This window comes from Solanum stenotomum, chromosome 12 (assembly GCF_019186545.1).
Source record: "Solanum stenotomum isolate F172 chromosome 12, ASM1918654v1, whole genome shotgun sequence".
NCBI lineage: Eukaryota > Viridiplantae > Streptophyta > Magnoliopsida > Solanales > Solanaceae > Solanum > Solanum stenotomum.
Genome location: NC_064293.1, coordinates 46,014,687 through 46,029,884, shown reverse-complemented (window position 1 = coordinate 46,029,884; position 15,198 = coordinate 46,014,687). Strand labels below are relative to the sequence as shown.

Below are 15,198 nucleotides of genomic sequence, written 5' to 3'. Positions count from 1 at the left end.
TTTCACAGTAATTTTTTTTTCTCTAATATATTTTTCGGTTTTTGAAACTGCATCTAAAATCTCTTTTAGTCATCTATCATTCTTAGACTACTTGTGCTGATTTGGACTTTGGAGTGGGGTGTTGTTTTTATCATTGGATTGATTTTGTTATTTGAACTACTCTCGGTAACTGTAACGGATCCAGCAAGTTTTTCTAGTTCGGTTCGGTTTGATTCTTTGTTTTTCTTTCTTCTTTTACATGGATGCCATACTGGAATTTTGATTGCATTCTTAGCTTGAGATATTATTGATCAGTCGGTTCAATTTGGAATGTTTACCTACTTCTTCTATTCAAGTTTTCGACATTTCATTTCTAGATGATGCACCGAAACAGAACTTGTGCATAATTTGTGCACTTAGGTTTGGTTTGGATTTTCCTCTTCTCAAACCGAAGAAGATAATTTCAGTTCGGTATTAGGAAAAAACCAAAACCGAGTTATTATTATCACCGTAGTTCGGTTTGGTTTTTCCTCTTCTCAAATGTTTTCTGTTTGGTTTTAAGGAAAAATCAACCGGCTTTTTAATATAATAATTGTGGTTCAGTTTGGTTTTTCCCCTTCTCAAACTAGAGCAAATAGTTACGGTTTGGTTTGATTTTTCCTTAAATCAAACCAAAGCAGATAATTTCGGTTCGGTTTTTAGGAGAACTTAAAACCGAGTTCTTAAATATGACAAGTGTTCGGTTCGGTTTGCTGTTTTCTCTTCTCAAACTGGACAGATAATCTCGGTTGGGTTCGGTTTTTCCTCTTCTCAAACTGAAGCACATAATTTCGATTCGGTTTTAAGGAGATATCAAAACCCGAGTTATTAAATATGATAATGGTGATTCGGTTCGGTTTTAAGTAGAAATCAAAACCGAGTTTGATAACTGCGGTTGATTTGGTTCGTTTTGAAATAGAAATCAAAACCGTATTTTTGAATATGACAAGTGCAATTCGGTTTGGTTTTTCATCTTCCCAATCCGGAGCAAATAATTTCGGCTCCATTTTAAGTACAAATCAAAACCAAACTATTTTTAATATGATGACTGTGGTTTGATTCGGTTCTTCTCTAACCCTAAACAGATAAGTTTGATGGAAAAACAGAGATGAGAAGATAAAACGTGGACTCTATTTAATTGGCGAAATATTAATCATCTCACTGAAGTACATTAAGTGAACTCTTTAAATAGAGTTTTACTCACGGAAAAAATAAAGTAGCAATCCACTAACTCCTACAATTACTCAACTACTAACAAACTAAAAGGATTCTCCTACTTCTATTCAACAACCTACTTATTTGCTAAAGACTCGGTCAGCTAAAACACTAGCTAACAACTGAAAGAGAAAAACAATAACTAACAAAGTTCGCTAAGGATGTTGTTGAAAATGAAATCAAACCGAATTTCAATATGATAACTGGGGTTCTGTTCGTGCTACTCTTGTCAATAAAATAGATAAATTCAATTCCTGTTTGGTTCTTTCTCTACCTGGAATACGCTGTCGAGCATTTCTTTTCTCTTTTACCTGGAGGTCAATTGTCTATGTCAATCATTGATGTGAACACTTGACTGGGATTCGGTTCAACTTGAAATTTTTACATGGATTCTTTTTTTCAGTTTATCGGTTTTCCTGGATGACACATAAATGTTATATGATCGGTACGGTTTGGATTTCTTCATCTTCTCAAACAGAAGCAGATAATTTCGGTTCGGTCTAAAGAACAAATCCAAACCGAATTCCATAGATATGATAACTGCGGTTCGGTTCGGATCCTCCTCTTCTCCAACCGAAACAGTTCGGTTCGGTTCCTCTTCTTCTCCAACCGAAACAGTTCGGTTTGATTATGCTTCTACGTAGACTACCTTGCCAGTATTTTTTTTTTCTTCCTCTTTTACATGGAGGACAACTAATTATGTCAATCGTTGATTTGAACTTTTCGCAGGGATGCTTGATCAGTTGATTTGATTTGGATATTTAAAACGAAAATTAGTTCGTTTTCCAGTTCAGCTGTTCATTTCTTTGGTTAATCAATACCTTGTTTAACATTTTTCTAATGTTTTACATAAATGTCAAGTCATTAATGTGAGCTTACCTAAATTGTTGATTTGAATTTGAGAAATTTTCAATTCGGTTAGCCTAGAATTTAAAATCTCTTTTTAACTGGATGTTGGTAGTTATGTATGTACTATAATGTTGATTTTATATCTTCTTGTGCTCTTAATTTGAAAGATTTGTATGTGTGCATGACAGGGTGCAGGGTTCTGCTGCAATCTGAGAGTGATGGAGATGCTAAAACCAAAAATGTTATCCTTATTGAGTTTTACTAAGATTATCGTTATCTGAAAAATCTTTGTAGAAACTTGATGCTGGATGATGTTGGCTAGGTTTCTGAGATATGGAAACATAATACATCTCTCTTGTTGCGCTAGTGTACTAATTTTTTAATCTAAGCTATACATCATCAGCCTCCAATGTAGTTTGTCCGTAAAACCTCAACTTTTACTTGGTTGTTTCAATGTCCTTAATTTCTTTCATTAACTTCCATTTATAAACAAATTCACAAAAACTCCCTCCTTTCACTTCTATTTGTCCACTTTAAACTTTGCCTGCTCTTTAAAAAATAATGATTAATCAAAATGAACGGAGGGAATACTTAGTTTGCATTTAAGTTGTATTTTGTCTTTCATCATGTTGTAAGTCTACCCCATTGCCTGTTTCAGCAGATATAAATTTCACGCACCAAATTTAGTTGCTGCCAACTCTTTTTTAGTTACTTCGATCCTTCTTTAGTCACTTTATAATTTAGCATTATAAAGTTTTATGATGAACTCCAAACTCTCAGAAATCAGAATGGTGCATATTCACTTAAAAGCAAGGGAACAGAAACATTTATGGAAAATGACAGTGCAAATATCAAGAATGGTAGGTAAAAATTGAAAAGTGAGGTAAATTGACTGACTTTTTTTAAGCAGCGACAGACACGGGTCTGTTAGTTTTCTAACAGAAGAGGGAATTCTCAGATAGACATAATAAATGTGTTCAATATTTGCAAACTTTAACTACCAAGTATCAACAATGCTCAAGATTATATATTAGGAGGACAAAATTAAATCTACCATCAAAGATAAGAAATAATTTTGGCTAAAAACACTTGGAAAAGTAATGACATTGACATTTGGATGATGTGAAGACCTAAAAAGAGTATGAGATGTTGGGACACACTTGCTAGTTGTTTCTCTTTTTACTTGCATTTGAGATATGGGACATGGAGTGAACATCATTGTCGTCCTCATTGTTGGAATTCAATCATGGAACTACTTTGGTCAACGCTCACCTTTAAGGACAAACTAATGAAACTATATATAATATATATAGTATGCTATTCTGCACTGCCTAGTAATTTGTTAATTTTAACTTTTTGCCTAAGTGTGAAACATGTTACCTAACGTGTCCAATAAAGCAGTAAGTACAATAAGTAAAAACACAATATTTTTATGTGGAAAACACCCGGCTCAAAAGGTGTAAAAAACCACGACCTGTACCCCTACAGGATTTAACTCCAACTTCACTAAATCACTGAGCCTCCACAGAAATAGATTACAAACTTTGCAATCTACGGAACTAACTCTAATTCCTTAACTTCAAGTTGCGAATTTATATTACAACTCTTGTAATCCTAGGAACTACCTCTAATTCCTAACCTTCAACACAAACCTCCCAAGGTATGTGTTCCCAACTCTTCAAGTTATCGCAACCTGAAGACAACACTCCTAATTCAGTTTATAACTCACTGAACTAAGATTACATCAAGACTCATTCACAAAGAAAAACTCCTAACACATAAACTCTGTAAAAGGATCAGGTTCTTCGATGTGTTCCTTCAGTTCCTGGTAGCACTTGCGAAGTCAATTTCTCAATTGATCTGTAAGTGCACAAATATTCTGGACGATTTCACTTCTATTTAAGCATAATTCTTCATAGCGTTATTGTTCACTTCAAACTCCTCGTTGACTTGAACTCTCTTGACTAAGAGTTCTACTTCAAGTAAGACTTTTTCTTCAATTCAAACTCATTGCTTCTTTAGACTTCTTCTTCAAATTACATTCATTGATTCTTTTGTATTGTAGTCGAACTCCAACACTTCAATTCAGTAGTAACTTGAAGAGTTCTACTTTAAGTGAGACTCCTTCTTCAATTAAAACTTTTCGCCTCTTTAGACTCCTCCTTCAAATCGAACTCATTGATTCTTTCTCTTCAATTCATCAGATGTTTACTTCCGTGGGCTTTCTCTCGAAATTAGCATTATCCATTCCTTTATTTCTGCACTCTTATCTTTATTCATTTTAAAAGCTTTCTCGAATTCAACTGCTCGTTTACTTCCGTGGGCTTTCTCTCGAAATTAGCATTATCCATTCCTTTATTTCTGCACTCTTATCTTTATTCATTTTAAAAGCTTTCTCGAATTCAACTGCTCGTGATAGTGCACATTTGGATCATGTTGACTGACATGTTTCATCTTTCCTTGTCAATCATCAAAACTGCATAAATCCCAACATAGTACTATACTACTCCATTTCTTTTCTTTTTCTTTATGTCTTTAGTATTTGAAATTTACTAGTGCAACTATAATTCGGATTCATCTGACATATATCGACTCATTATAAGGAAAATGCCTCTTTATCAAATTTATAAACTTTTAATTAAAAATGAATGGATCATATTCATCGTTGACAGTTGAAATAAATATACTTTAAATATTACTCGTGAGATTGTCCTTGTGGCAAGTAAGGTAATTTGTCAGCTTCCCTTGCACTTAACAGTTTAGGTGCTTGATTATCAACCACAACCACAACTGATTAACATATCACCGTGACCAAACTCCAACCATAATCTAGTCTTAATTAGATCATATAAGGTATGTCATTACACATATGTTATGATTTTACTCGTGGCGATGACATCAAATAGCCGGTGACCAGCAAGGTTTCATCGTACCAGGCTTGTCTTCGAGTTATCTCTCTTGTGTGGTTTGCGAGCTATTGCATTATGCATAGGAGCGATGGTTTTACATGTGTGCACCCAAAGAATAGCGATTGTGAATTTCTCTCGTCGTATATCATTAAATAACTGTCTAAAGTATTACTAGTCAATATTTAGATTTTCAAAATATAATTAATAAAGTTAATCTAGTAAAAAAGGGACTATTAATAAAAAAAATCTTTAAAAAAGCGTCAATTTTTCAACCTGGCCAAGTAAAATGAAACATGGAATACGTACCTACCAAAGTCTCATATAAGAGAACTTGTGCGGAACATATAAGGTAAAGAATCCTTATGGGAAGGTGCGTTTCATTCTATTTATCATCCCACTAAATGATTAAAGAAAAGTTGCAAAGATTTCACTTTAATTTGTACAAATGATTAAAGTGATACCCAACAGATTCACACACGATATCTATGAGTGAGTTTTGGCCACAGATGAATTATATTCCGTTTTCAAATATCAAATACCGCTCTCCAATCCTTAAACTTTTTGACTTAATAACATTTATTATTAGTAAATTCATACTATATATGCTTTAATCACCAAGATGTACATGCATACTTATGGGGAAAAAATAAAAATAAAAACTGTAGTGCATGCTATCCAGAAAAAGAATTAAAGTTAATGAAAAAGAGATTCTTAATAAGAAAAAAGAAAAATAAAGTCGATGAAACTGATAAAAAAGTATGAAAAAAGGAGAAAGAAAATCTCCCAGGACCACTTTATCATATCATAATTAAACAGCACATGATGTTTTAAATATGGAGCTAGCAGCAGTATATGTATGTTTAATATAACTATTCCATCTCTTAAGAGCCTCATTAGATTGTCTCACCTCTCTCCTTTTTTTTGTCCTATATATTAATAATATAAAAACTCCTCTCTCAATTAAGAAGTGTTTTCTTCAATAATAAAAGAAAAGACCAAAGAAATATTCATATTGAAAAGCTAGGCCTTAACCACAAATAATAATGAGATAAAGCACTTCGATGTACCTAAGGGGCTCTAGCACGAGAAACAAGGGATAAAATATCATAATAATTAATTTTAGGATGAATTAATCTTATCATAAAACTATTTATCTTGAGATAATAATGTTAGTTTTATCTGTATTGAGAGTGAATAACAATTATAAAATAATTAATTTTAAAATAAATTGTTTCTTAACCAAGAGAATCGAGAAGTGAGATGATAATTGATAGGTGAGGACTGAGGATTCTGTTAAATTAATATATAACTTTATGTTCAATTTACAATATAATATGTTGGAGAAAAAATTGTCAAAGTACGTACTCGGCCGGCAATAACAGTTTCATCATTCATGACAAACAAATTATAATTAGTACAACAACTAACTAAGCACGTACGTATTAGTGATGAAAAAAAGTCTATAAGTTTAATCCACAACTAATTGCCACCTCAGGAAATAATTAAAAATGAGATGATGATAATTATAATATTAATGATGACGTCATCAAAGATAATTAAGTCAATTTAACTTGCCTTCATTTCATACTCATGCTCTCAAACTTTGAGTGTATACAAGTAAAAATAGACACATATGTCCTATATGACATCCTACATGACAATTTATGTCCTACGTACGTGTATTATAGCTAAGAGGGAAATGAAATTTCAATGCTAGAAAAAAGAACTCCAATTAATTATGGCAAAGCAGCAGTTCTGATTTGTTATTGGTAAATGAAATTTAAACACATATGAGTAAATTTGAAGGAGCTTGTAAATTCCAAGAAATTTCAAATAAAGAAAGGCAATTTTGTATATTGAAAACAACAAGTAGTAGAAAGAGTTGTGAAAACATGGAAGGTGTGGATTCCTTTGCTGCTTAATGCCAAAACAGAAGAATTGTCCCTTTATTCCACATCTTTGATATTACCCATATACTAACAGACAAAATTTAAAACCTTTTAAAGACAAAATCGTAGGTTAGTTTTGTCTCAATCTTATCTCACTCTCCTTGTTTTTTCCCTAATATATATATATATTCAATAATCTAAACAAACAACCAAGTTGGTTGAGCAAGAAAATTTTCAATTAAAAATCTCATTTTTGAAATTCCTCATATATTTTTTAGTTGAGTTCATTGTACAGACTTTTTTAGGTATGATTTACCTCATATGATTTATGATTTATTATGTTAGAGTAATGTTTATTATATCGTATTATTTGTGCGTGAATTATTATAGTGGAATGAGATTTATATGTGGGATTTTTTTCATTAGTACAAGATAAAATTAAGTTATATTATACATGTACGAGCCATGACTTACTAAATTATGGTTAATTAATCCATATTTATCCATTAGAAAAGACTTATCATTCGCTACTAAGTACTAACTAACTAAATAAGTTTGTTTTTTGTTTTAAAATATTCAAGTTTCTATGATTGAAACCCATCTTAATATCGACACGTGGAGGTCAACAGAATGGCTAGGACTTCCAATATAAGCAATCTATTTTTTCAGCGGAGCTTTAATTATTAATTATCTGTCATTGTTAATACTTAATAGCTTTCGTCATTTTTAAACAAACCTTACGGCTAGTTTTACGTTCAAGGTTAGTTAGTTAAACAAATTTTGTCAGTGAATAGTATTTTTATATAGTATATTAACCTCCTCGTTCAAATAAACTATAATCTAACATATAATAAATTTAGATTTGTATTATTGAAAGCGTAACATATATTATATATAAATACACGATACTAATGTAATTAATTATCATTGATAGCACAAAATATATCAAAGGGTCGATTGGTCCACAAAATTATTTTGAAATTATAATACGAATTATAACTTTGAGACCAGTTTATCTTGCATTATAGATAAATATAAAATAATACAAATCAATATAATCAAATATAATATAAAAGAGAAATTTTAAGTATATACTCACCTCCTCTAATCTCATCTTCCCGAATATAGAAAAGAAAAAAGACCACAAAGGAAAGATGAAGCTTCTAGATTTTGGATGGATTTGTAAACTTAACAAAAAAATAAGTTATACGTATTTTTGTTAAAAATAAAGAAGAGAATAGTCAAATTACTAAAGATATTAAAGTCTTCTGCACCACAGATATAAATAAAATTTATTAGTATCAAATTTCATTTACTTTTAATAAATTGATTAGAGGATTTATGGCCTTGGTGTTTTCTATTCTTATTCTTGTTAAAATATAGTAGTATATTTTTCAGACAAAAAAGCGAACATCTCGTCGTTTCCTTTTTATCGCCTTCTGCCCTCTGCAGATCCATCTTCTTCATCTCTCTTCAACACAAATTCAAACTTCAAAATAAACAAATTTCCGCTAATTTATACTAATTTCGTTTCCGTGCAATTTTCTCAACTTTTAGAGCTAACTGAGCTTTTTTTTTGCCTTAATTTGTTCTTCAAGTACATTGCGTTGTTTCTGAAACCCCAATGGGTGCTTGCACTTCTAGACCCTCAAATTATTCCGACGACAGCATTACTGTCGCCGGCAACAGAGCTACACTTCCGGTGAAAGCTACTCCGAACAATAATGAGGACGGTAACAGTCATCAGCAAGAAAGGACGCAAAAGGACGAAGCTGATGTAGGTAAAAAGTCACCTTTTTTCCCTTTCTACAGTCCTAGTCCGGCGCATTATTTGTTCTCCAAGAAATCTCCGTTGAGATCTCCGGCGAATGCCAGCTCTAATTCTACTCCTCGAAGGTTTTTTAAACGGCCATTTCCTCCGCCGTCTCCGGCGAAACACATCCGTGCTGTGTTGGCTCGGCGACACGGCTCTGTGAAACCGAATGAGTCTGCGATTCCCGAAGTAAATGAAACGGAGGTTGGCGGCGGCGGTGGAGGCGGCGCGGGGCTTGATAAAAGTTTTGGATTTTCGAAGAATTTTGGGAACAAGTATGAGCTGGGAGAGGAAGTTGGAAGAGGGCATTTTGGATATACTTGTAAAGCTAAGTTCAAGAAAGGTGAGGTTAAAGGACAAGAAGTTGCTGTAAAAGTCATCCCCAAATCAAAGGTTTGGCATTTTGTGATACTCTCAATTTTCTTTCAAGTTTGATTAACTGATATGATCTATCATCTCTGTGGTCAAAGTTAGTTGGATTTTTCTCTTTTTTACTACTTGAGTATTAGTGGTCAGATCTACTCTACAGATTGTAGTCTTTGACTTTGTTATCTTTCTATTTTCAAATGTCCTTTTTGTACCACTTATTGTTTTTGTTTTCCAAATGGATCCATCATTTACTGTTTCCTTAGGTGGTATAGTAGATGATTTAAGTTCAAAGCTTAATTTTTCTTGGCAATTAAGTTTAAAGGCTGTGAAGTGATGGAATGAGGAAGCTTTTTGCAGCTTCTGTTGCAGTGGCATACTTTAAGGTGTTTGTGATTACATTTGTTATGCTGGTGACTGTTTCAAAAGAAGCTATTCAATTTTTGCAGTGCACTATAGTCTGAGTTTTTCTTGAACTGTTTTTAGAATCTGAAAATTATCTGTTCAATTGTCCAAAAGATGCACTGAGTTGAGATAAACTATGAGTAAATAGAGTATCGACATTATAATTGGATGCGATGAAAAGAGGAAGAACATCTTAAGGGTGTAAGGAAAGTCGAGGAAGGGGGGTGATGCTATCGTCCCTTTTTTTCCCATTGATCATTGATGTCCAAAAACTTGCAGTTGAGTTTGGAATGCCAAACTTTCGAAATGAAAATTGAGGTGAGACAACTTGTATCTGTCCTACCCAAAGAATGCACTAACTTTACAAAAGTTGGTTCAAGCAGGTCTATATTTGATATCGGATGGCTTGGTTTGTTTGTTCCTAAAGGCCAGTTAGTTCCATCTGATGTTCATGTTCCTTATTTGGTTTAGAAGTAAAAAAATAAAAGGAACATATTCTAGAGTAAAGTAGCTCTTATTTCTTAAAAAGTAAATGGAGAGATGGAGTTAAATGTGTTTTCTTTGCCTTCTAGTTGTACAAGTAACATGAAGGAGAAGGATTTACTTCAATAAGTTAAGACTCCCTCCCACAACCCCCTCCCCTCCCTCTCCAATATCATACATGTTGTAGAGTTTAAGGGTTCTTAAGGTGTGCGTACAAACTACCCTCCTCAGACTCCACTTTTGGGATTACACTGGGTATGTTGTTGTTGTTGTCATTGTTACAACAGCAAAATCTTCTTGAATAATGTTATCAGTTCTCAGTCTGTCTTAATCAAGGCTGCTGACAGTTTGTGGATAGTTGGGAAGTCTGTCTTACTTAATAGGTGTGCTAATGAGAGCTTGCGATGTATTTGGCATGTGCTTCTCTCCTCTCCCCCCCCTCCAAATTTCGGTGGAATTTATAACTGTTCAGTGAGCTGCTTTCTGGTGTTTCTAGCTTGATATTTCTATTTTGCTTGAATATTCCCTAATGTAAGTTGATGCATGCCTATTGCTGTTCAGAATGTGCATCAGTGTGTTTTTAAATTATCTTCTGGTGTTTTATCTGAAATATATGATCATATTATTTTCCTTTTCCAGATGACTACTGCAATAGCCATTGAGGATGTGAGAAGAGAGGTGAAGATATTAAGAGCTTTGACAGGACATAGCAATTTAGTAAAATTTTATGATTCATATGAAGACCACACCAATGTGTACATAGTCATGGAGTAAGCTTCATCACTCAACTCCCATCACATTTACATTTGTAATGGGGTTCAGTCTCAAACTTAGGTTGAGAGAAAACTTTATTGGTTATCAACCAGAGTTTCAAGTAGCATGACAGTTTGTTTATTTTCTCAGCAAACATTTTTGTTCAATTATCATATTTTGCTCTTATCAGGAGCTTGATCTGCTAATTTCCTTATCACACCGCTCTTTTGAAATACTGCTGATTAATCTCGTTAAAATTTCAGGCTGTGTGAAGGAGGTGAGCTTTTGGATAGAATACTCTCTAGGTAGTTCTTGATCTTTCCCATGTTTCAATATTTTTGAATTCGAACCTTGTGTTTTAATTGATAGAGAAGGTGCTAAGTAGTAGTGTTCTTGTCCTGCAGAGGTGGAAAGTACTCAGAGGATGATGCAAAGACTGTAATGATACAAATACTGAAAGTTGTAGCATTTTGCCACCTTCAAGGTGTGGTTCACCGGGATCTTAAGCCAGAGGTGGGAGGACTAAAGTTCTCACTCTATGATTGCTTTAGAGCGAACAACATTTCAGCATATCTAGATATTTTACCCTGTGTAGAAAAGAGGAATTTTGTTTTGCACAAAAAAACACCTTTTTCTTTACTGGGTCTTGGATTATGTTAATATTCCAAATGCAGTGTTTTTTCTTTCAGTTTCAAGTTGCGTAGATATATTCTTCATCAGGCAGACTTAATGTTTGTCTCATCTAGTATTACAGTTTAGGAACTTCTTTATTTAGCTAGCAAGTGACAGAAAAGCTCAAATGTTCAGCCGTGGCAATTTGCTGTGGCTGAATCTAGCACTTGTTAGAGAAGCTATGTCATATGTTTCAGTAAGCCTTCCTCTCTATCAGACTCTCCGTTGTCTAATTCTAGCTTTCTGATTGACCAGAATTTCTTATTCACGTCTAAGGACGAAAATGCACAACTTAAAGCAATAGACTTTGGACTGTCTGATTTTGTGAAGCCAGGTTAGTCCATTACTGTATCTCTGTAACCACTCCCCACCCCACCCCACCCCACCCCACCCAAAAAAAAGGAAAGTAGAAAAAAAAAACTACCTTTCATAAAATTTGAGAAGCTCACCAACTTGTTTACGCGTCTTGCTCAATTTCTTTGCAGATGAAAGACTTAATGATATAGTTGGTAGTGCATATTATGTCGCGCCCGAGGTTCTACATAGATCTTATAGTACAGAGGCTGATGTTTGGAGTATAGGTGTCATAGCATATATCCTATTGTGTGGAAGCCGTCCTTTTTGGGCTCGAACAGAATCTGGGATATTTAGGTCTGTCCTCAAAGCTGATCCAAGTTTTGAAGAACAGCCTTGGCCTACATTATCTTCTGAGGCGAAAGACTTTGTGAAACGTCTATTGAATAAGGATCCCCGGAAAAGAATGACTGCAGCTCAGGCTTTGGGTGAGTTTCTTGAGTTATATTGGAAAGACGATCTTTTTGTTCTTTAAATTTCTCTAAACTGCTGAACAACTTACTGTCTCAGGTCATCCATGGATAAAGAATAGTCACAACATAGAAGTGCCTTTGGATATTCTGATATTCAAACTGATGAAGGCTTACATGCGGTCCTCTGCTCTTAGGAAAGCTGCACTACGGGTGTGTATGATGCTACTGTGAAAAGTTTTTCTGTTCCCATTTTATCTTCCGAGTCCAATGCTACATGTCGAGTAATAAAAGCTCTGTTTAGTACCTCATAGTATTTGCTGAAATTTCTTACTGATCTTTTGCATTGGGCTTCATGGCCTTGTCACTTCTACAATTTTTGCAGGCTTTGTCAAAGACATTGACAGTAGATGAGCTATTCTATTTGAAGGAGCAGTTTGCACTGCTACAACCAAGCAAAAATGGCACCATAAGCTTCGACAATGTTAAAACGGTCCGTCTTTTGGAAAAAAGAACGATTTATTAGTCTCTTGTAGTATCTTTCATGTTTTTGCTGATCTTCATGATTTTACCAGGCCCTGATGAAACATGCAACAGATGCAATGAAGGAAGCTCGCATCCATGATTTTCTTGCATCGGTAGATTTTGAGATCCTATTGACTTCAGATATTTGACTGGTGTTGTCATTGTTAAGGGTTTAATAAATACTCATTGTCCTTGTCATGCAGCTTAATGCGCTGCAGTACAGGAGGATGGATTTTGAAGAATTTTGTGCAGCGGCATTAAGTGTTCATCAGCTTGAGGCTTTTGATCGGTGGGAACAACATGCACGTTGTGCCTATGAAATCTTTGAGAAGGAAGGCAATAGGGCCATTATGATAGAAGAATTAGCTTCGGTAATCATGGTTCATTTTTCGTTCTGAATATTGATTGCCACGTCTCAGTTTCTTACATAACGGTCTCGTTTTTTCCTTTTCGGGAGAGGAGAGTGTGCAAGTGATTGGGGAAGCAATCTAACTGAATATAATTTCAAATTGTTGGTCCAGGAACTTGGTCTTAGCCCTTCGGTTCCTGTCCATGCTGTTCTACATGACTGGCTTAGGCACACTGACGGAAAGCTCAGTTTTCTTGGTTTTGCAAAGTTGTTGCATGGAGTGTCTAGCCGTTCAATTACAAAAGTTCAATGATTCAAGCCCCACTGAATCAGAAAATGGTTCTCTTGGTGTATCCACATTCTCGTTATGAATGCATTGTTTGGCAGTCAAATGACCTTGGAGTGAAGAAAGACGAAGATCAACTTATGTCCCTCATTCTGGAGCTTCATAGATCTCATTATTTTTTCAGGGACTAGTATGAGATTCCATGGAACAACTTTCCAGGAGAGGATGAGAGGTTTGACCGCCGTGTGTTATCAGAGCAGTGACATCCTGCATATAGAGTTCTTACTGTAAAGCTGTAGTTAGTTATGTTTGATTGCAGGTGAGAGTACTTCTCAGCTGGTTTTTGGTCACACACTAGGTGTTTTAACCTGTTGGACATGCGCTGATGTCTACAATTGCATTGTGTAATGTTGTCTACATGTCTTTCTAGTTTAGTAGTTCCACCACTTCCTTTTCTTGCTTCTCAACTAGATTGGAATATATGTGACTCGAAATGATCAATCATCGCAAGAGTCATCAACTTTTTAGCTAAAACCCTCGCTAAGGATTAAGTTAGTGACGTCTAGGTGATTTTTTTCCCCCGTCTGCCTTAGTCTTAATCAGTGGTTACCTTGTACGTGCATGCAATCTGGACCGTCATACCACCTTTTGTTAAAGATTATGTTGGGATGATGAAGTAGTCGTTGAAAGCATGTAACAAATTGTTCAGTTGGTTGTCCTTAATCTAATTGTCTTTCCTCAAGCCTTATTTTATGGAGGGAGGATATTGAAATATTGGATGACGAACACACGCATTAACTTCCTCACAAAGGAAAATGTTTTCCATGGAAAATGATGCTGAGTTGTAAGCTGTTATTCTTTAAGTTATAAGAAAAGCCTTATAAATTCTATACCTTGATTGATTCTCAACTAAGGTGGAAAGGCAGGCTAGTTGTAGGGTCTGATTTGCAGTTAAAGACAAAACATTATTGAGTTGTGGCATTCAACACCACAAGGTGGTCATGCAGGTATGGATACAACTATTAAGAGGTTACAATCCCTCTTCTACTGGAAGGCATTAGCAGCTGACATTAGGAATTTTATTCAGAAATGTGATATTGACATCAAATCAAATACAGCTTGTAAATGGTTCACATGAGCTGCTGACATATCCTTGCTGTACACCAATATATCATAAAAAAAACCAGTACTGACCTCCTAAGGAGTGGTTTAAATACAACATTCATAAGACTCTGAAATGAAGAAGGTGCATTAGTAAGACCAAATGGCATAACCAGAAATTCATAATGTCCTTCATGAGTTTTAAAAGCTGTCTTATAGGTATCTGCTTCCTTCATCCTTAATTGGTGGTAACCAGCTCTAAGATCAATCTTAGAGAACACTTCAGCTCCTCCTAGTTCATCTAACAAATCCTCAATGATAGGAATAGGAAACTTGTCCTTTACTGTCAGTTTATTGAGATTTCTATAGTCTACACAAAGCCTCCAACTTCCATCTTTCTTCCCAACAAGGACTACAGGTGAAGCATATTTCCTGGAAAACAAGTGAATTTTTAAACTTGTTTTCTCATGTTTGGTTGACAAGTAAAAAATATTTTCTAAGAAATATCTTTTAATATTTGGTAAGTGAATGAAAAATATTTTTCAGAAAATATCTTTTATTTTTGACTTGAGATTGAAAAATACTCTTTTGGAAAATAATTTCTGATTCGAAAATCAACTCCGATAATTGATCTAGGATCCGATTTCGACATTCAAACTAGGACAAGACCCCTATGACCGTTCCAAAATTCGACCCTAGAATTTGACCTAAGACTTGACCCAGATAACTCTTTTTCAAAAATAACATTTTTTTTAAAAAAAAAGAAAAGAAATTTGACGGGTTTGCAAGGAGGGGGGGGGG

General features: G+C 34.6%; 1 protein-coding gene across 1 annotated transcript; it reads left to right on the top strand.

The window, feature by feature from the left end:
• Positions 1-8,277: 8,277 nt before the first annotated feature.
• Positions 8,278-13,797, top strand: LOC125849074 (CDPK-related kinase 5). Its single transcript, XM_049529078.1, has 11 exons — positions 8,278-9,086; positions 10,587-10,717; positions 10,964-11,005; positions 11,105-11,213; positions 11,628-11,706; positions 11,858-12,154; positions 12,237-12,349; positions 12,522-12,629; positions 12,712-12,774; positions 12,865-13,032; positions 13,183-13,797. Exons 1-11 carry the CDS (start codon positions 8,505-8,507, stop codon positions 13,321-13,323), a joined length of 1,833 nt encoding a protein of 610 aa, XP_049385035.1. The 5' UTR covers positions 8,278-8,504; the 3' UTR covers positions 13,324-13,797.
• Positions 13,798-15,198: the final 1,401 nt, after the last annotated feature.